This window comes from Pituophis catenifer, unplaced genomic scaffold, assembly GCF_029215685.1.
Source record: "Pituophis catenifer annectens isolate HBS135680 unplaced genomic scaffold, rPitCat1.0.hap2 SCAF_29, whole genome shotgun sequence".
Lineage (NCBI taxonomy): Eukaryota > Metazoa > Chordata > Lepidosauria > Squamata > Colubridae > Pituophis > Pituophis catenifer.
In genome coordinates this window covers 429022-448670 of record NW_027256909.1, presented here as the reverse complement: position 1 = coordinate 448670, position 19649 = coordinate 429022, and the positions used below count along the sequence as shown (strand labels likewise).

The window sequence follows — 19649 nt, the reverse complement described above, 5'->3', positions numbered from 1 at the left end:
TTAGTTGGTAACAAATGACTCTCTTTACCTAATGGTTGCATACTCCTTGATTATTTTGTAGCTACTTTTTTTAAAAAAAAAAACCAACAACAACGGAATGTTAAATCTCTGCGTGGGCCTTCTCCTCTTTGCTAGCGTTGAGCCTGTTGGTGCAGTTTTTCCTTTCCAAGGCCAGCTTTATGTCCAGTTCCCGGAGCTGTTTCAGGAACCCGCGGTTCGGGAGGATGCATCTGTGCTTGAGCACCTGGGCAATGGCATCCACCACGGTCATGTGCTTGTAAATCATCAGATAGGCTAAGACCAAGGCTGCTGAGCGGCTACGCCCCATGGCACAGTGGACCAAGATCTTGTCTGCAAAGATCAAGAAACCAAAACAGAGAGAGAGAGTGAGAGAAAGAAACCACTGAGATTTGGCATCAGAGGCTTTGATTTTGTGCTGGCGTGCTCTTGGGCAGCACACAGATCTACAGGGGTCTCAGCAAGTGTAAGGATCTTGAATATCTTAGGATCCAGTGGTGACTGTCTTTTAAAGAATCCACTACAGTGCTCCTCATGGCCTTTTTTAAGATTCATGAGAACAAGAGCTCTTGAAATCAGTGAAATGGACAGGCAAACAGGCATAGAGCCACATTTCAGTGGTGTAAATGGTAGTTTAGATGTAGCTCATGCTTGTGTGGGGGAGAAAGAGCGATGGAGAGAGGGAGAGGGGGAGAGAGAGAGAGGAGAAAGGGAGAGAGAGGGAGAAAGGGAGAGGTGGAGAGAGGAGAAAGGGAGAAAGTGTGAGAGATGGAGAAAGGGAAAGAGGAGGAGGAGGGAGAGAGATGGAGAAAGGGAGAAAGTGTGAGAGATGGAGAAAGGGAAAGAGAGGAGGAGGGAGAGAGATGGAGAAAGGGAGAAAGGGAGAGAGGGAGAAAGGGAGAGAGAAGGAGAGGAAGAAGGAGATATGGAGAAAGGGAGTGAGGGAGAGGGAAAGAAGGAGAGGGGGTAGATATGGAGAAAGGGAGAAAGAAGGAGAGGGAGAAAGGGAGAGAGGGCAAAAGAGGGAGAGAGGGAGAGAGGGCAAAAGAGAGAGGCAGAAAGGGAGAGAGAGAGATGGAGAGGGAGAAAGGAAGGGAGAGAGAGAGATCACATGCTTTTCTTTTAAGCAGAATAGGAAAAATGTTTAAAATAAAAAACTTTTTTTTAAAAAAAGAAAGTCTGTTTTCTCACAAATTAGTGATATGCTTCTATTTTGTCTTGTTCTATTCAATGTAAAAGACCATTTTAAGTCATTTTCTAATCACAAAAATCAAACAGAACAATGGCAAAGATTTTACTGACCATCACCTAAAAGTCATGTGGGAGTCAAGCTCAACCTGAAGAGGACTTCATTTTTAAGAAGGAACAAACAGTGCCACATGTGACTTGTCTTCCTGATAGTAATACTGTAATACTTCACATATAAGGATGTCGGCCATCTTGACTTTTTTTGACCTCCTGCAGAAGCCTCTGATCTTACTCTAGGCTTGGAAGGTGGAACGTGGGTGAAAAACGAGGGATACAATCCAACACAAGATACTTGTGCCTGTTATAGTTTTTTTCACCCAGAAGATGTCTAGAGTGGGCAGTTATGTGGGAGAGAGTTTTGCCACCTATTGAACAGAAAGCCTTGGCCTTTAGCTCTCAGGATGCTAAAGAGTTCTCCAAAGTTTTGAGTGTAGGGACTCTCTGAATATTCTTATCTTTATTTATATTTGAATCGGTCTTTTAAAGAGATGAACAGCCCCTGATGGGTAGGGGCTGTATGCAGGGGTGGGATTGAAAAATTTCAGCAACTGGTTCGCTGCCCAGTTGCTGGGTGGGCATGGCCATGGGGGCATGGCCTACTGAGCCTCCTGCACCACGGTGGAGAGGGATGTTTTTGCTCTCCCCAGGCTCCGGAGGCTTTCCTTGAGCCTCCAGGAGAGCGAAAACTGCCTCCCCTGGGCACCAGAGGCCCTCTGGAGGCCAGAAATGGGCCCGTTTCCGGACTTCCAGTACTTCCGGTAGGCCCGATTTTCGCCCTCCCCAGGCTCCGGAGGCTTTCCTGGAGCCTCCAAGAGGGCCAAAACAGCCTCCCCTGGGCACCGGAGGCCAGAAACAGTCCCTTTTCCGGACTTCAGGTACGTCCGGTAGGCCCATTTTTCACCCTCCCAGAGCCTCCACGTGTACCCTGCACTTACCTGGCATCCAAAACAGGCCGCGTGGAGACTCCTGGGAGGAGCAGAGCAGGGTAGGCAGGCTCAGCCAGTCCTTGGAACAACCAGTTCGGCGAACCAGATTAAAATTAACATCCGGTTCACCCAAACTGGTCTAAACCGGCTGAATCCCACCCCTGGCTGTATGGTTGTAGAGTTCCAAGAATCTGGTGCAAATCATTTCTCTCCTAAGGATTCCTCAACCCAAGGTATAAGAAACTATGGGTGTGGAGTGAACCTGCGCATCGGTTGCTTGCAGGCGTGGGTGGGCTTACTGGTCTCATCCTGGAGTGCTTTGTGGATGAACTCTGCAGCAGAGTCGAAGAACTGGCTCAGGTTGAAGGTGGGAAGGTCGTCTGCCTCCACTCCGTGGTACTGGATGGCCATGTCCTCGTAGTAGCTGGGCCCCGTATCCACATTCCATCGTCCATGGGCTGCGTTGAGCACGTGGGTGAAGCCAGCTTTCTCGAGGCTGTATCGATCAAGTGCAGTTTTCCTGTGGTCAAAGCAGAAAGGGCTTTTTTTTAATTTGACAAAAATCCAAACGGATGGCCGCAACCATACGAGTCCCATCTTTTTTGCCCTTTGCGTTACATGTTCAAAAGTGACCAGGGCTCTGATCCCACAGTCACAGGGGCCATCTGGATTTTTGCACCCCTCCCTGCTTTGGATGTGCAATACAGGTGGGAATGGGACAACTTGCACAGCCAACTTGCTGCGGCTGTTGTGGCTCCGATCACCGAGCCTGTGTTATCAGCAGGAGAGGACTCCGAGAGTGAAGGAGAGGAGTTGGCAAGGCCTCCCTCTCCAGGACCCTCCTCTCTGGCAATGCCTCCAGTGTCCTCCGAAGGCCAAGAGATAGGGCCGGGGCCAAGCACTTCCACGCAGCCGCAGGTGGTCAGTAATGATGATGATGATGAGTCTTGGCTGGACCCTCGACAGCATCGCAGAGATAAGCGCGCGCAGCAGAGGAAGAGGCGTGCCAGGGATTAGGCTGAGTCACTGGACCACACCCCACAGGGTATAAAAGGGGGTGTGGTGGCCATTCAAGCTCTGTGACGAGCAAAAACTGATATTGAACAAACCTCTCTGCATTGCTGGACTTCTTGAATATTCTCTTATCTGTTGTGTGTTGGCTTTGAAAAAACACTCCCTTCGTAAGTAAAAGACTCTTGGCAGCCAGCCACTGGGTTGCTGCCAATTCTGCTCTTAGAGAAACCTTTGTCGGCTGGTTTATTTCACTATTGACTGTCTGTGGGGGTGCGTGTGTGAGACGGGGACAGAACAGCAGCCAACTCACCATGACCAGCTCAGCATGGCCAACTCTCCACAGCCAACTCATCACGGCCAACTCGCTGTGGGACAACTTGCTGCAGGACAATTTAAGAATTCTATTTAATTATTTAAAATAAATAAAAATTATTTTAATTTTCCCTCCTTCTGCATCCTTTCTTTAACGATTCTATCCCATCATTTCTTTGATATTAGTGTCATTCTTGTCCCCTAGTGAGTTGTCCTGCAGCTAGTTGGCTGTGACAAGTTGACTGTGGTGAGGTAGCCATGCTGAGTTGGCCATGGCGTATTGTGATAGACCAGGGCAGGGGTCACTTCCCGCCTGGATTACTGCAATGCTCTCTACATGGGGCTCCCCTTGAGGTGCAACTAAAGGCTCCAACTGGCGCAGAGTGCAGCCACGCGGGTGGTTATGGGAGCGACATGGCGTTCCCATGTAACACCTCTCCTGCATGAGCTGCACTGGCTCCCGGTGGTCTTCTGGGTGTGCTTCAAGGTTTTGGTTACCACCTTTAGAGCGCTCCATGGCTTAGGACCTGGTTATCTATGGGACCACCTGCTGCCACCAGTAGCCTCCCACCGGCCGGTACGCTCTCATAGAGAGGGGCTCCTCCGGGTGCCGTCGGCCAAACAATGTCGACTGGCGGCCCCCAGGGGGAGAGCCTTCTCTGTGGGGGCACCTACTATCTGGAATGAGCTCCCCCCAGAGATACGGAGGATCCCGGATCTACGTGCCTTCCGCCGCACTCTCAAGACCTTTTTATTCCATCAGGCTGGCCTGGCCTAACTGTTTCCCTTTTTTCCCTTTTTAAAACGTAAATTTTAATTCGTTTTTAATTTATTGGGGTGTTTTAAATCTGTCTTCGGCCAAATTGTTTAATTCGATTTTATTCAGTTTTAAATTTTGTATTTATGTTTTTTATCCTGTGGCTGTTCACCGCCCTGAGTCCTTCGGGAGTAGGGCGGTATACAAATCAAATAAAACTAAACTAAACTAAACTAAATGTTACCAGTTCGCACCGGTTCAGGCGAATCGGTAGTGGTGGTGGTGGGTGGTTTGGAGAACTGATCGCGGCGATGGCAGCGCGAGGCTCCGCCCACCTGCCCGGACATCATTACTTGTTTTTTACCCTCTGTGCATGCGCAAAAGGCTTTGCACATGCACAGAGGGTCCAAAATCGCACAGGAAGTGCTCGCACTTCGAAACTGGTAGGGAAGGTAAGTAGATTTCACCCCTGGACCAGGGATGTCAAACTCAATTTCATCAGGGTTGTGTTTGACCTCGGGGGGCCAAGTCGGTATGGCCAGGGTGGGCATGGCCAGCTTGATGTCCTGCAACCCTCCGCCAGCAAAAACAGAGCCCAGGAGAGCCATGCAGAACCCTTGCGAGCTCCGTTTTTGCTGGCAGAGGCACTGAGGGCTGGTCCTCCACTGTTTCCAGGATGGTCCTGTGGGCCAGGTCTAAGCAGATCTGCCTTGAGTTTGACACCCCTGCTTACAATTGTTTGAAGTTACAAAGGCACTGAAAAAAGTTACTTGTGACTGTTTTTCAAACTTATAACCATTGCAGCATCTCGATGGACACATGATCACAATTTGGAATGCTTGGCAATTGGTTTATATTTATGACACTTTTCAAGTGTCCCAGGGTCACATGATCAGTTTTCATGACTGTCTGACAAGCCAAGTTGATCGGGAAGCCAGATTCATTTCACAACCATACTATTAATTTAGCATCTGCAGTGGTTCATTTTGGCAAGAAGGGTCGTAAGATGGAGCAGAACTCACTTAACAACTGTGTCCTTTAACAAAAGAAATGTTGGGCTCAATTTGGGGTCATAAATCAAAGATTAAAATATCTTGGGTCCCAAGAGGCTTTTTGACACAACTTACTCGTCTCCTATGTAGAGGTTGGGCCAGACTTCGTTGACATGCGTGTATTTGGGGCTCCCTTTCCAGAAGAGCCTCTCCAAATCAAACGCTCCAGGTGTACAATAGTCACTCTCGGGGTCTACTTTAACCGCAGTGTAAGCACTTATTTTTCTAGATTTCACCGCAGATGAAGACATTTGGTCTCAAGAGTCCAACTCTGGCACGTAGAAAGCTTGGATCCTGAGATAAACAACAAGCAAAAAAGTGAGATGGGTGGAAAATATACAGGCAGGTAGATCTTCTGAATGGGTTTGTCCCTGGATTATTTTAGAGCAGTGCTTGGAAAACTAATTCTTATGGAATCAGAAAAAAGAAATTAATTATGAAGGCTGATATATGACACAGAGCTTGATTACTTGAGATATAGAATATAATAGAATTTTTTATTGGCCAAGTGTGATTGGACACACAAGGAATTTGTCTTGGTGCATACGCTCTCAGTGTGCATAAAAGAAAAGATACATTCATCAAGAATCATAAGGTACAACACTTAATGATAGTCATAGGGTACAAATAAGCAATCAGGAAACAATATCAGTATAAATTGTAAGGATGCAAGCAACAAAGTTACAGTCATACAGTCAAAGAGGGAGGAGATGGGTGATAGGAATGATGAGAAGATTAATAGTAATGGTAACTTAGTGAATAGTTTGACAGTGTTGAGGGAATTATTTGTTTAGCAGAGTGATGGCATTTGGGGAAAAAACTGTTTTTGTGTCTAGTTGTTCTGGTGTGCAGTGCTCTATAGCGTCGTTTTGAGGGTAGGAGTTGAAACAGTTTATGTCCAGGATGTGAGTAAATATTTTCACAGCCCTCTTTTTGACTCGTGCAGTATACAGGTCCTCAATGGAAGGCAGGTTGGTAGCCACTGTTTTTTCTCTAGTTCTAATTATCCTCTGAAGTCGATGTCTGTCTTGTTGGGTTGTAGAACCAAACCAGACAGGTATAGAAGTGCAGATGACAGACTCAATAATTCCTCTGTAGAACTGGATCAGCAGCTCCTTGGGCAATTTGAGCTTTCTGAGTTGGCGCAGAAAGAACATTCTTTGTTGTGCTTTTTTGATGACGTTTTTGATGTTAGCTGTCCATTTTAGATCTTGCGATATGGTAGAACCTAGAAATTTGAAGGTCTCTACTGTTGATACTGTGTTATCTAGTATTGTGAGAGGTGGATGTATGGAAGGGTTTCTCCTAAAGTCTACCATCATTTCTACGGTTTTGAGTGTGTTCAGTTCCAGGTTGTTCCGGTCGCACAATGAGGCTAGTCTTTCAACCTCCCGTCTTTATGCAGTATTAAAGTATTAAACCTTCCGTTTCTTTCTTGATGGTTCCTCTCTTAAGCCATGCCCATGTCAAGTTGTCATCACACTTTCCTTCAATGTTTTTCAAGTGCTGTCCATGCAGAGCTTTGGTTTTCCATCGATTTAATCTGTCATCCAACTGTTTTTCCTTATATTCTGGCTTTGTTTCTGTTGTTTTTATAATGTTCTCCATTTTCACAGCCTGCAGCAATCTTTCTGTGCTTTGGTTACATAATCATTCACATTATTATTATTATTATTATTATTATTACTACTACTATTACTACTACTACTACTACTACTACTACTACTACTACTACTACTATGGTTGGTTGCAGAGTCAGCCAGATGTTCAGACTGGATTTGACATTGAGCACATTCTGTCCAGCTGAAATCCCTTTTAAGATTCATCTTCGAACAAAAATGGGATTTAATGCCAAGAAAGAAGGATCTCCCTCAATTTCAGATCTTAATCTTTGAAAGACCATCTGTATTCTCCTTGCCTCCTAAAGATCTCTGGCTAGGACTTACCAAACCTGCCTGTTTAGTTCTGCCAGAAGATTCAACCTGGAGATTGCTTCATAGAATGTCCATTGTTAGACAGTTCAACTGGCAAAGGGACTCTGAATTTACACAACAATGTACAGTACAAGGCAAATACTACTCAAAAACAGTGAATGGAATGAAATTGGGCATGCCAGTTACCTTGGAGAAACTTGACAGACTGTGATGGCGAAGAGGAGAAATTGCCTCCTAAATTTCTCTGGACCAGAAGTTTGGCTGACTCTCCCCCAACTCTCAGGCAGGAATAAACAGGGTTTCCCAGGCAAAGTCAAGGGCTCCGAGGTTCTCCAGATGTTTTTTTTTTTACAGTCAGATTCAAAAGGCATCAATTCAAAAGCCCAACAGCAGATCTGGGAATCTGGAGGAGAGCCCTGGAGATAGGCTGGATTTTAGGGGAGGGAAGCAGAGTTAGATCCTTGGGTGGCCTCTATTCATTTCAAGGGGGCATGACAAGGGCAGCTCTGCTGGTGGATGGTGTCCCTGATGGCCTACAATCTAGAAACAATAGCAATAGCACTTAGACTTATATACCGCTTCATAGTCCTTTTACTGCACTCTCTAAGAAGTTTACGGAGTCAGCACATTGCCCCCAACAATCTGGGTCCTCATTTTACCCACCTTGGAAGGATAGAAGGCTAACCTTGAGCCGGTCAGGATCGACCTGATGGCAACGGGCAGAGTCAGCCTGCAATTCTGCATTTTAACCACTGCGCCACCATGGATCTATTTGCCAGGTAGACACAGCCATACAGCATAGCGCAGTGGTTAGAGTGCAGCACTGCAGGCTACTTCTGCTGACTGCTTGCAATTTGGCAGTTCGAATCTCACCAGTCTCAAGGGTGACTCAGCTTTCCATCCTTCTTAGGTCAGTAAAATGAGGACCCCGATTGTTGGGGGCCATAGGCTGATTTTTTAAAACTGCTTAGAGAGGGCTGTAAAGCACTATGAAGTCTAAGTGCTGTTGCTATTGCTATCGAGAGACAGACAGAGACAGACAGACAGAGACACACACACACAGAAAGACCATCTTGGATTTCTTGACCCACTGCAGTTGGACCTGCAATCTGTTATACAGGTAGTCCTTGACTTACGACCACAACTGAGCCCAAAATTTCAGTTGCTAAGTGAGACATTTGTTAAGTGAGTTTTGCTCCATTCTTGCCACGGTTCTGAACTGAATGACCGCAGATATTAACTTAGTAACATCGTTGTTAAGTGAATCTGGCTTTCCCATTGACTTTGCTTGTCAGAAGGTCGCAAAGGGGGATCGCATGACCCCCGGGACACTGAGACCCTGACATAAGTATAAGTCAGTTGCCAAGAATCTGAACCTTGATCACGTGATCATAGGGATGCTCTAATGGTCATAAGTGTGAAAAACAGTCATAAGTCTCTTTTTTTCCAATGCCGTTGTAACTTTGAACAGTCACTAAACGAACTGTTGTAAGTTTAGGACTACCTGTATTGCAATAATAATAATTATTATAATAGCAATAAGAAATTTTAAACAAACAGTAAAGATCTTAACAGAAGTTATATCCTATGCTATCCAGTGGTGGGTTCCTCCCGGTTCGGTCCGGTTCGGCCGAGCCGGTAGCGGTGACGATATGACGTCACCGAACCGGTTCTCCCCACCCCCGCCCTCCCCCACCCCCCCCCACGTTATTCTTACCTTTTATTTGGTCCCACCCCCAATCTATTGCTGCCTCCTGAGTCCCAGCTGATGACTAGAGGGAAAAAAACTGTTTAAACTCTTGCCGCGGGGCTTCAAAGGGCCGTCTTACAGCTGATCAGTGTTAAAAGCAAACAAATGAGTCGGGTTGTAAGTGCGAGGACTGGTCGTAAGTGCGAGGACCTTCCAGAAATGACTCTGACCAGCTAGCCACGCCCACCTAGTCACATGACCTCCAAGCCACACCCACAAAATAAGCCACGCCCACAGAACCGGTAGTAAAAAAATTTAGAACCCACCCCTGATGCTATCCTGTCCAAGCTGACTTAATAGAAGAGGGAGGATGATTTAAAGCAGGGGTGTCAAACTCAAGGCACAGGAGCCGGAGCCGGCCTTCGGGGTGCTTAAATCTGGCCCATGGGACTTCCCTGGAAACAGTAAAGTACCAGCCCGCGGTGCCTCTGGCAGGTTTCAGGAGGCTGTCGCAGCCGAAACAGAGCTCGCAAGGGCCGCAGGAGGCTCTCCGGAGCTCCATGTTCACTGGCAGAGGGTTGCAGGAGGCTGTCGCAGCCAAAAATAGAGCTCGCAAGGGCAGCAGGAGGCCCTCCGGAGCTCTGTTTTCACTGGCAGAGGGTTGCAGGAGGCTGTCGCAGCCGAAAACAGAGCTTGCAAGGGCAGCAGGAGGCCCTCCGTTTTCACTGGCAGAGGCCGTCACAGCCTAAAACAGAGGTCAGAAGCTCATTTTCACAGGCCACCAGAGGCGCCCTGACATAAGTGATGTCGAGCTGGCCACACCCACCCCGGCCACACCCACCCACGCCCTCCCGAGGTGAAACACAACCCTGATGCGGCCCTCAATGAAATCGAGTTTGACACCCCTGATTTAAAGCATTTCAAACTGCTGTTAGTTATTAATTGTTTCAAACAATTGTTTCAAACTCCTTGACAGAAAGGAGGAATACATCTACATAATAAATAACCATTATTATGGCTATTTGTTACTGTTATTTCCATTTTTATACTACTGTTCTTTCCGAGGGGAAGAGGAGAGTTTTATAAGATGAGCTGTACAAAAAGAATAAAAAAACACCTGAGGGGCGATAAACTCCTCTTATCTTCCAATAAAATATGGAAAAATGCAAAAATTAGGATAAAGTTGATTTTTAAAAGATGCTCCTTCCTGTAAATGTTTGGGAAGGAAAGACATGAATTAAAAAGAGGAGGAATTAATTGGCAGAGAAGAAACATCCCGCAGTGAAAGAGCACAAATGACACACTTTGAAAACTTTTCAAAAAGGATATAGCCAGGGGTGGGCTGCTGGAGGTTCTTAGGGATTCGGGAGAACCTCTAGCTAAGATTCTGTGCAGTTCAGAGAACCCCCAAATCCCTCTCCTGGCTGGCCCTACCCACCCCACCCCACCCTGGTGTCTGGAGGCCGTGCGGATCTGGATGGGGAGGAACAGGCTCAGGCTCAACCCATCCAAGACCGAGTGGCTGTGGTTTCCGAAGTCCCAATATAGTCAGTTGACGCCATCACTGACTATTGGGGGCGAATTGCTGGCCCCCACGGAGAGGGCTCGCAACTTGGGTGTCCTCCTGGATTCACGGCTGTCTTTAGAAGAGCACTTGACAGCCGTGACCGGGAGGATTTTTCATCAGGTTCACCTGAGTCGCCAGTTGCGTCCCTACACACAGTCACTCATGCCCTCATCACTTCCCGCCTGGACTACTGTAACGCTCTCTACATGGGGCTCCCCTTGAGGAGCACCCGGAGGCTCCAACTGGCGCAGAGTGCGGCCGCGCGGGTGGTTATGGGAGCAACATGGCGTTCTCATGTGACACCTCTCCTGCGCGAGCTGCACTGGCTCCCGGTGGTCTTCCAGGTGCGCTTCAAGGTTTTGGTTACCACCTTTAGAGCGCTCCATGGCTTAGGACCTGGTTATTTACAGGACCGCCTACTACCACAAACAGCCTCCCACTGGCTGGTACGCTCTCATAGAGAGGGGCTCCTCCGGGTGCCGTCAGCCAAACAATGTTGACTGGCGGCCCCCAGGGGGAGGGCCTTCTCTGTGGGGGCACCTACTATCTGGAACGAGCTCCCCCCAGAGATACGGAGAATCCTGGATCTGCGCACTTTCCGCCGTGCTCTTAAAACCTTCCTATTCCAGCAAGCCGGCCTGGCCTAATTTTCTCCCCTTTTTAAAAATTCTTTTAAATCGAAATTTTAATCTGTTTTAAATTATTGGGATTTTTAATTGTCTTGGGCTAAATTATTTAATCTGGTTTTAATTATGTTTCTAACTTTTGTATCTATGTATTTTATTCTGTGCCTGTTCACCACCCTGAGTCCTTCGGGAGTAGGGCGGTATATAAATTTAATAAAAACAAACAAAAACAAAAACAAACCCCTCCCAGGAGTCCCCACGGAGCCTCTTTTGGATGCAGATAAGCGCAGAGCGTGCACGGAGGCTTGGGGAAGGTGAAAAATGGGCCTGCCGGAAGATCCAGAGGGCCTCTGGAGCCTGGGGAGGCCGTTTTCGCCCTCCCGGAAGCTCAAGGAAAGCCTCCAGAGCCAGGGGAGGGCAAAAATGCCCCCCCTGCCGTGGTGCAGGAGGCCGAGTAGGCCACGCCCACCATGGCCATGCCCACCCAACAACCAGGCACTGAACCCCTTGCTAAAATCTTGGAAGCCCACCCCTGGATATAGCGTAATACATGAGGGCAATTTATAGATAATAACATATCCCTGCTAGGTTTATGCATGAATGGCAAAAGATATTTATGTATTTAAAATCTGTTGAAATGGCAGCGTAGGTTGTATTACATATGCCATGGAGCATGGAGTTCAATAATTTATTTTCAAAAAAAGCAATGTAACCATAGAATCTTTATAGTGAGCCAAAACCAAACTCCGATGTGAGAAAAATACATTCTCCTTCAATCACTTAATGCAGCAGGTCCTAAAATTAAAGAGTAAGCCAAAAGAGAAAAGAAAAGAAATGAATGGGTTACTCCAGCCATCCTGTGTAATTCAATCTAAATTAACATTATGGCCAAAAGATTAACTGTCTCATTGGAATAAATAATTACATTTTAGTGTAACGTATTCTTCCTACTCAACAAAAGGACAACGATTTGAACCATTTTTGATCCAAGTCGTAAGCGGATGGAAAATTTTCAGAAACTTCGATATTGTCCTGTTTTCTTTCAGACAAGGTTTTTTTTTTTTTCAAAATAGGAAGATTAGCTTAAAAGCTGAAAGTCGGAGTCCAGAAGATCAAATTCCATCAGGAAACCTATTTCTTTCAAACTATTATAGACTGTCTTTTAGACAGGGTAAAGAAAACCCCAACCCGGTATAGTTAGACCACAGAGTCATAAATTATATGACAGACGAGGAGACCATTGAAAATCAAAACCAGTGTTTACATTTAAATATATTAAAACCAGGAAACTAACAAGAGACAGCTGCTGAAGGATTCGGTATCGTAAAATATTAAAGAAAAGCAGGGATTCAAAATTAATTCCTTTTCATTGCAGGAGATATTGCATGGAGTAATGTTCTCAAACCATTGTTTATTTTATTTTTTTTGGCAAGCTTCTTATATCCTGCCTTTATTTTGGGTGATGTAAAGGTGGCACACATGCCTAATGCTCTCATCTCCTACCCTGTTTCCCCGAAAATAAGACATCCCCTGATAATAAGCGCAATCGGCCTTTTGAGCGCATGCTCAAAATAATCAAAAACTAATCAAGGAGAGAAGAAACCTGGAATTAAGGAGAAACTTCTTAACAGTGAGGACAATTAACCAGTGGAACAGCTTGCCACCAGAAGTTGTGGGTGCTTCATCCCTGGAGGTTTTCAAGAAGAGATTGGAAACCACTTGCCTGAAATTGTATAAGGTCCTGTTGAGCAGGTGGTTAGATTAGAAGACCTCCAAGGTTCCCTTCTAGTTCTATTCTGATTGATTGATTTCCATCCCAATCTTGCAGTGAAATCTGTTTGGATTTTCATGATTATTTCCTTCCTTGTTTAAAAAATGTAATGCATTTTTAAGGAGAAATGAGAGGACTACCTCCCCCTTCTTTAATTATTGCTTAAAGCCATTAAGTGCAGATCTGCTGATGACATCTATGGGAAAGAGACAATGAAGGTAGAAGCTGGAAATGATTCAGCAACTCCACAAGAGCTTTGCACAGTGTGATATTTTATGCACACATCATAATAAGCAATTACAACCTATCATTGCTTTAATCGCAACAAACACTTCAGCTATTATTTGAGGTACTAATGGAGGATGAGCTGCTCCCTTCAGTGGCCCTCTCCTCCTTAAATTAGTCTTTGTATCAGGAATGAAAGTATAATTAGGACTGAGACAACTTCTTTCCAGGGGTGGGATTGAAAGGTTATTCAGTGGGTATGGCCATGGGGGCGTTGCTTACTCAGCCTCCTGCACTATGTGGGGAGGGGGTGTTTTCACCCTCCCCAGGCTCCGGACGCTTTCCTTTAGCCTCCAGGAGGGTGAAAACGACCTACCCTGGGCACCAGAGGTCATCCTGAGACTAGAAATGGGCCCATTTCCAGACTTCCGGTAGGCCCGTTTTTATTTATTTATTTACTTATTTATTTATCTATTTATTATTTAAATTTGTATACCGCCCTTCTCCCGAAGGACTCAGGGCGGTGAACAGCCAAAATTTAAGACACATACAGTATAAAAGTTAAAAAGAATTAAAACAAAATTAAATCAGTTTGGCTTCCCTAAATTTTAAAACCCTTTCCCCATAAAATAACCCATTAAAATTTTAAGCCAGCCCAGCTTGCTGGAATAAGAAGGTCTTTAACGCTCGGCGGAAAGTACGGAGGTCCAGGATCAGTCGTATTCCCGGGGGGGTAGCTCGTTCCAGAGGGCGGGTGCCCCCCACAAAGAAGGCTCTCCCCCTGGGGGTCGTCAGTCGACATTGCTTGACCGACGGCACCCTGAGGAGACCCTCTCTGTGGGAGCAAATTGGCCCGTGGGAGGTTATCAGTGGCAGAAGGTGGTCTCGTAAGTACCTCTCCCAGGGCCTCTCCCAGAGCCTCCGTGCGGGCTCTTCACTTACCTCGCATCCAAAATGGGCTGTGTGGAGACTCCTGGGAGGGGCAGGGTGGGCGGGGTCACCCAGTCTTCGGAACAACCAGTTCAGTGAACCAGTTTAAAATTAACATCCGGTTAATTTTGCCCAAACCGGTCTGAACTGTCTGAATCCCACCCCTGCTTCTTTCCCATGGGAGTCAAGACATCTGTGGAAATCAAAAAGGTGTCCATGACAACATGATCAAAGCTCCACCACTCGCATGGGGAAAAAAAGTGGGGGGCTTTTGATCACCTGGATGTGACCATCCTGTTGGTTCTTCTGATCCTTTCCTGTGGATGGATTGAAGGAAATAAATTGGGGATGGGAGGGTTTGATGGAAACGAACTGTCTACTTCCATGATGTCTTTGACACAGGAGGGAAACACGAGCAAGCCATGTATCTCGTAGCAAAGGTGATCATCTACCTATTCTCCAGTTTCCTTTGAGTGCAGGAAGAGGAGGACAGTGCAATCGGTAGAGTTTTAGGCAGAACTCTTGAAGTTTTAATGGTTGATCAGACTTGCAGGGATGGCTAAAGCTGTACAGATGATCCATCCCAGTGGCATCATCTGAATATCTGCTCTGTTACCCATTTTCTTCTCAGATAATTGTCTCGGCCCAGATTAGCCTTCTCCAGGGCCTAGGAGAAGACTCTTGGTTCTCCATATCGAAGAACAGTGACCATTATAAAGGCCAGACTAATGATTTAGAACAGTGTTCCTCAACCTTGACAACGTTAAAATGGGTGGACTTCTACTCCCAGAATTTCCTCAGCCATCCATACTGGCTGAGAGATTCTGAGAACTGAAGTTCGCCCATCTTAAAGCTGCCAAGGTTGAGAAACATTGATTTAGGGCTGTGGGAGATATTCCTCTGGATGAGGATTTTGGAAAGAACCTGCTTCAAATGCTCCTCACTGCTTCTTCATCAGTCCAAGATAAAAAAATAAAACAAGAGCAGACGAGGAAAGCTACAGGGACAAGATGAATCTTCTCCTCTACTGAAAACCCAAACCAGAAGGCATTTTTACCCAAAAGGAAATTGACCGCGCGTCAATTTCAAAGGAAAATGACGGTGTGTTAATTTCAAAGGAAAATGACCGCGCGTCAATTTCAAAGGAAAATGACCGCGCGTCAATTTCAAAGGAAAATGACCGCGCGTCAATTTCAAAGGAAAATGACGGTGTGTTAATTTCAAAGGAAAATGACGGTGTGTCAATTTCAAAGGAAAATGACGGTGTGTTAATTTCAAAGGAAAATGACCGCACGTCAATTTCAAAGGAAAATGACGGTGTGTTAATTTCAAAGGAAAATGACGGTGTGTCAATTTCAAAGGAAAATGACGGTGTGTCAATTTCAAAGGAAAATGACGGTGTGTTAATTTCAAAGGAAAATGACCGCGCGTCAATTTCAAAGGAAAATGACGGTGTGTCAATTTCAAAGGAAAATGACGGTGTGTCAATTTCAAAGGAAAATGACGGTGTGTCAATTTCAAAGGAAAATGACGGTGTGTCAATTTCAAAGGAAAATGACGGTGTGTCAATTTCAAAGGAAAATGACGGTGTGTCAATTTCAAAGGAAAATGACGGTGTGTTAATTTCAAAGGAAAATGACGGTGTGTCAATTTCCAGCTGGTGCAAATACAGTATTGTGTCTTATTGTGGGTTTAGCCATGGATTGTTAAACTGCTCATTGTACACCCCAAAGCATTTGGCATTCATAATCAAATTTGTCAGACATTTTAATTGCCTTCCTGTTGCAAAACCTAACCAGGGCAACCACTGAAAACATAGTCCAGATTCTTTCATTATTCCTTCTTTCTTTGTTTGTTTTTCTCCCCATATTTTTTAACTTTGGAACCTGTAATAAAAGAAAGGGAAGAAGTACTAAATAATTTGGCGAGTCAGGCTGTCCATGTCTTGGAAGGGAAGGGTGGTAACACTCAGTCTGTTCCAAAAATCTGCTTGTGAGCGTATTCAGTCTTTAATTAGAGAGACGGGAATGTCCAAAATGTTTGCTTTGCTTTTAAAACTCCAGCCTGCCTATCAAGTCAGCTCTGGAGCCCACATGTTTAAAAACAAAATGTGTTGTCGAGCTGCCATCCTTTCAAAAGGCTGGAGAAATTTTAAATGGGTGTTTTGCAGATCGTAACGGCCTCTCTGAAGAAATGTTGTGGCTTTCCTGTGGCCTGATCTTTCTGAGGAACTGGAAAAAGAATTTGGCTTGCGCTTGGATTGGGGGAGGGGGGGAGTGCCTTTGATCAAATGATGCAATGCACGAAAAAGCTCGGTAGGAATTATTTCAGGGAATGGGGTGGCCCTTGTATAAATCTCTCGTGAAAATCAGGCCATCCGTGCAGAAATTAGAAAGGGGTGGAAGAGGAGCTGAAAGGGATAACTAAAAACTCTGCCTGGCTTGATTCTTGCCTGATTTATTGGAGAACATTATCAATGTAAACATTTCCATTACTTAAAAAATGTTTCTCAGGTCTCGGCAGAGGTGGGTTTCAGCAGGTTCTGACCAGTTCTGGAGAACCGGTAGCAGAATTTTTGAGTAGTTTGGAGAACCGGTAGTAAGAATTCTGACTGGCCCCGCCCCCATCTATTCTCTGCCTCCTGAGTCCCAGCTGATCGGGAGGAAATGGGGATTTTGCAGTATCCTTCCCCTGGAGTGGGGTGGGAATGGAGATTTTACAGTATCCTTCCCCTGCCATGCCCACCAAGCCACGGCCACCAAGCCACGGCCCCAGAATCGGTAGTAAAAAAATTTGAAACCCACCACTGGGTCTCGGGTGTTATGAAGGTTACTGTCCTGGAAAGATAAAACTGTTCGCGAACCAACTCAGATCAGACCTACCTTCTCTCGTACAGGACAACCAAATCCTTTTGATCTGCAGAACGTTTCTACATGCTATTCTGTTTTTCAGGACACATTGATTTCTTTGGGGTGGGGTGGTGGTCGATTGGGTTTCATTTGGTCTAATATGAAAATTGGCTTGGTTGGGATTCCTAGGCTGACAGCCCTACGATTGCCAGATACACACAACCCTTTTACAGAAGAAGTTAGTTAAAGAACTAACTACTCAGCTGATCCCGAGGACACAGATAAACCTCCAAGTGCTTCAAGGACCCTCTAAAAGGAGGCAAATGACCAGCTGTCTGAAAGGAATATAAATCCTTCCGTATCCCACTATCCTGTCAGAGCTGAAGAAGCTTCTTGGATGAGAAGCGAAACGTCTTCAGAAGAAAAAAACCCAGGAAGTCCAGTGGCCTCCTGAAAAAAAACTGCCTTTGGGTTAAAGAACTAAGGTGCTTAAAGAAAGAAAACAAGGAAGGAGGGATAAGATACAGAAAAATGATAGCTAGAGCTGACACCCCCTACCCCCCCCCAAACAGGCTTAAGGCCTGTTCAGCAATAGGTTGCCTCGTCTGAACTATGAAAAAGTGCAGCCGATAGGATGAAACAGGCTTCGTATTTTGGAACGTTAGATGATCTCATTTCATCCCCTGCAAATGATTATCCAATGTCCCTCTGGCGCTTGCATTAAAATTGTTTTTAAAAGTTCCTCCTGCCTCCTTGCTATGAGAGGTAGCTGAGATCCCTCTGACCGGGTTTCCTAGCGTAGGATTTTAAAGGGAGAGGAGGACCATCCCTTTGGCAAAGCAAGTCCCACATTCTCTTGGCTGGGCTTGACTTACCTGGGAGCTTCTCCAGGACTGGTAGACAGCGTGGATCCTCGGCGTGTGAAGGGACGACAAAGGGAATCTTACCAACGTTGAAACTGGCAACTATTTTTAGCGCAGGATTTGCTGACTGACCTTGCGTGATATCACTCGAAGGGAAGAATCTTTACATCTGCTACTAAATCTATTCCCTGGTGTTACCTGAAACCGTCGGCCACAACAGCCAGCAATGAGGCAGGAGAAGCAGATTGTGACACTAGATCAGAGGTCTTCAAATTTGGCAGCTTTAAGACTTGTGGACTTCAACTCCCAGAATTCTCCAGCCAGCAATTTCAAAGAAAATTGACAGTGGGTCAATTTCAAAGGAAATTGACAGATGAGTTGAAGTCCACAAGTCTTAAAGCTGCCAAGTTTGAAGACCTCTGCGCTAGATGGACATAGTGAAGGATCCCCCAGATGGCTAAAAGGGCATCTGGGCGTGGAACCAACCAACCCTCAGGTCACCCTCTGGAAAAAAAGAAGCTGAACTTAATAACAGCTGCCAGGTTACTGGTGGCACAGTATTGGAAGAAGGAAGATCCACCCACCATTGAGGAATGGACACTAGAAGTTGTGCATTTGGCAGAGATGGCAAAAATTTCATCATACCTTAAAGACTATTCAAATGAAAGATACATATTGGAATGGAGAAGATAGATTGACTATATACAAAAAAAGTACCTGAACAAGAAGATACATATAGCTTATGAATGAAATAATTTTTAAGTAGTTTATGTTTGTTGTTTTTTGAGTTATAAGGAGTTAAAGACTTAGGGAGAATATGAATGCAATAATTTGTTAGCATATTTTAGCTTTATGTTTGTGAATGCTATACCCTGTGCTTGTTCTGGGAAGTCTAGGGAGGGGGGTGGGGGGGAAGGAGGGGAAGGGGGGTGGGAGGCAGGGGGGTGGAAGGGGTTGAGGGGGGAAGGGGGGGGAGAAAATGTTTGTATTTCCTATAAAACTTTTTAATAAAAAAAAAAGAAAAAAAAGAAAAAAAGAAGCTCACAATTTGGGTTTTTTTTCCTGGATGCAGCTTTGATCTTGACTGTGCAGTTCCCAGGAAGGGACAGTCGCTGTTCCGTCAGCTAACCCTGATTTATTTCTGCCTAAGCAGCTCTATCGGGGGTTTCTCTCTTTAACAGAAATTGGAAGTAAATCCAAAACAATCCAGCAGCATCTTGTTTGAGAATGACAGACGACGTGTAGGAGGATCAGTGTACGGCAAACAAACATTTTCTTCTCTAACTAGAATCAAGAGAGTGGCATGCGAAGCTGTCGTGTGTTAATTGGTTAAGATAGAAAGATAATAATAATAATATTTTACTAGGGGTAAAGAAAGAGCACTAGTAGTACGTGTAATATTTCAAGGTATCCTATACTAATGGTCTCACTCAAGGAAAGCTGACAGCAGAACTGAATCAACAATGAACAGAGCATTGGCCAACGCATTGGGTAATATAATTATATTAAATACAGAAAATAGGCATGATTCTTCCAAAGCTGAACTGAACGCAGGTACCTCAGGAAAAAAATGGAGCCCTATCGTAGAATATAGGTGGGAATTAAAGAAAGTTCTGCCATTAAATCTCCTGATTTCTAATCAACCAGTATCTTCTTAGTGAGGGAAGGGTCCTCAGAAGGCCCCTGGCCATTAGATTAGGAATAAGGGCTGAATGTCTCATTAGGTAAAAGTAAAGGTTCCCCTCGTACATATGTACTACTCGTTCCTGACTCTATGGGGCGGTGCTCATCTCCGTTTCAAAGCCGAAGAGCCAGCTCTGTCCAAAGACATCTCTGTGGTCATGTGGCCAGCATGACTAAATGCCAA

General features: G+C 45.4%; 1 protein-coding gene across 3 annotated transcripts; it reads right to left on the bottom strand.

Moving 5' to 3' along the window:
• On the bottom strand, nucleotides 1-18002 carry LOC139326283 (dual specificity phosphatase 29-like). 3 transcript variants are annotated; one of them, XM_070956442.1, is made up of 5 exons: nucleotides 17795-17835; nucleotides 7448-7688; nucleotides 5403-5621; nucleotides 2492-2712; nucleotides 1-351 (listed from the first exon to the last, which is right to left on the bottom strand). In XM_070956442.1, the coding sequence occupies exons 3-5, from the start codon at nucleotides 5576-5578 to the stop codon at nucleotides 101-103; spliced, it is 648 nt and encodes a 215-aa protein (XP_070812543.1). In that variant the 5' UTR covers nucleotides 5579-5621; nucleotides 7448-7688; nucleotides 17795-17835; the 3' UTR covers nucleotides 1-100. The 3 variants fall into 3 exon arrangements, with proteins under 3 accessions (XP_070812543.1, XP_070812542.1, XP_070812544.1); XM_070956441.1 differs by lacking the exon at nucleotides 7448-7688 and having other exon boundaries at nucleotides 17795-18002; XM_070956443.1 differs by lacking the exons at nucleotides 7448-7688; nucleotides 17795-17835 and adding an exon at nucleotides 16953-17038.
• Between the last annotated feature and the right edge of the window lie 1647 nt (nucleotides 18003-19649).